The 2,189-nt window shown below is 41.3% G+C and overlaps 1 protein-coding gene across 1 annotated transcript; it reads right to left on the bottom strand.

Moving 5' to 3' along the window:
• Positions 1 to 1,089: 1,089 nt before the first annotated feature.
• LOC144254566 (interferon alpha-13-like) lies at positions 1,090 to 1,662 on the bottom strand. The gene has a single exon (XM_077797878.1). It carries the CDS (start codon positions 1,660 to 1,662, stop codon positions 1,090 to 1,092), a length of 573 nt encoding a protein of 190 aa, XP_077654004.1.
• Positions 1,663 to 2,189: the final 527 nt, after the last annotated feature.

Genomic DNA, 2,189 nt, shown 5'->3' with positions numbered 1-2,189 from the left:
GGAGCAGAGAGTGGAATGGTGCTTGCCAGAGACCACAGAGAGCAGAAGGTGAGCAAAGATGGGAAAGGCTGATCAATGGTTCCCCAATACAGCTGGGAAGGAGCAAGTAGTTCCTAGGCAATTGCAGGATGTGGTGACTGTACAGGGCACTAATCCCCTGTGCATTTGAAAAAGCTGGAGGGAGGGATCTTGAGAGGTTCACAACAGAGACATGATAAATGTTCAAAGAGATGAATGTGTTGACCTGATTTAAACATTACGTCCAACATGGCATCGCACTAATGTGCACCACTTTTGTGTTTTTACGTATGTTAAAAAAATTAAAAATTAAATGAGAATATCAGAAAGCAGTTGTGTGCATTGAAACCATCACTACAGAGGGAAAATAGATGAAATTGAGATAATTAGTGAGACATGAAGAGTATCTAAGCACAAACCCCAATGGCAGAAGCTGAAAGATGAGTCAGAGAAGTCCTGTTATCTTTTTGAAGAAGATGGTGGTGGTGGGGGGGGATTTTATGATTTTCTTTAATCACATCCAGAGTTTACTGATTTTCTATTAATCTCAATTGTCTATAGGAAAAAATAATGATGTAACAGATTCCATGAAATAAATTAAACATAGAAATCAGCATTTGGAACTAAAATTTTGGTTGCTATTTAAATAAAATGGAAAAGAATGAAAAGAAAAATTAATCCAATCCCTCATTCTCCAACAAGAATGTAAAGAGTTAAAAAAAAACTTAAAAAATAATAAAGAACAAAAATATCAACTGCTTAAATATAAAGAAAATGTTCAGTTTTATTAATCATATTGCAAAGTATACATAATATCATGAGATAAAATAAATAAAATTATATAAATAGTTAAATATTTAAATAAATAAATAAATAGACACATCTGCAGGGATATAAGGGTCTAGTGCCTATAGATTTGAAAGCAATGTTGAGCAAAGGCTTGAATGCATCTGAAAAACTGAATTCAGGTCAAAATTTAAGTAGGAATGAGAGTCTTTGAAATGGCAGAACTTGTGGGAGTGTGGTAAGGTGTGTTCATCAGTGAGAAGCATTTCCCTGCTGGACCAGGTCTCATTCCATGCTCCTTAGTCTTGCATACAAGTTGGCTGATGAAGAGAAGGATTTCATGATTTCTGCTCTGACCACCTCCCAGGCACAAGGCAGGTGTTTCTTCTCCTTCAGGTAGACAGTGATCCTGTGGAAGTACTTCTTCACAGCCCTCAGGGGAGCCTCTTCCACCCCCACCTGCTGGGTCCCACAGGCTTTCAGGTCATCCAGATGCTGATGGAGACCAGTGAGGAAGGTGCCCAGGAGGGTCTTGTTCCAAGCAGCAAAGGCCTCCTGGGTGCTGAAGAGGTTGAAGATCTGCTGGGTCATCTGGTGGAGGACAGCAACAGCTTGAGCCTTCTGCACCTGCTCACCCTCCAACTGCTCCTGGGGAAAGGCAAAGTCCTTTCTGTAGTTCAGGCAGGAGAAAGTGGGAATTCTCCTCATTTTTTCCAGGAGAGTCCAGGTCCCCTCCTCATTTCTGTCAGGAGTTGCAAGATCCAGATTGTGAATCTGAGGCAGGTCACAGCCCAGACAGCAGGCGGACTTAGAGCTGAGCACCACCAGGGCTAGCAGAAAAGCCAAGGGCAAGGCCATTGGGGATCTTGCAGATGCTGCTGGGCTGCTTGAGATGGGTGATCTTGCACCTTTGCCTCTAGGTTCTCTGAAGCCCTTGACTTGTTCCTATGTCTTAAATAGGAACCAATATGCTCTCAATTTTCTGAATGTCACCAGTACTTTCTGTTTTTGCTTTCCTTTATGCTTTCACTACATGAGCTTAGAGTAGTGTTTCCAAACCATGTTCTTATTATATATTTCCCCTTCCCTACCCCCAGACCCTCTTTTAGAATTATTTTCCCAACTGAAACCCCTATTAATTTTGTATGGTGGTAGGGGAGCTTACTAGGTATTGAACCCAGAAGTGTTTTATGACTGAACCATGTCTGGAGCCCTTCTAATTTTTATTTTGAGACAGGGCCTTGCTAAGGTACCATGTCCTCCCTTAGTTCCTCAGGCTGACCTCAAATGTCTGATCCTTCTGTCTCAGCCTCTGGAATCACTGAAATTAGAGGTGTACACAACCATGTCCGACCTATTAAGTTTTAATACACATGTGTATGTAT

The sequence above is a fragment of the Urocitellus parryii genome, chromosome 4, assembly GCF_045843805.1.
Source record: "Urocitellus parryii isolate mUroPar1 chromosome 4, mUroPar1.hap1, whole genome shotgun sequence".
In the NCBI taxonomy this organism is placed as follows: Eukaryota; Metazoa; Chordata; class Mammalia; order Rodentia; family Sciuridae; genus Urocitellus; species Urocitellus parryii.
The sequence above is the reverse complement of the archived record's forward strand: the minus strand, read 5'-3'. Positions and strand labels throughout refer to the sequence as shown.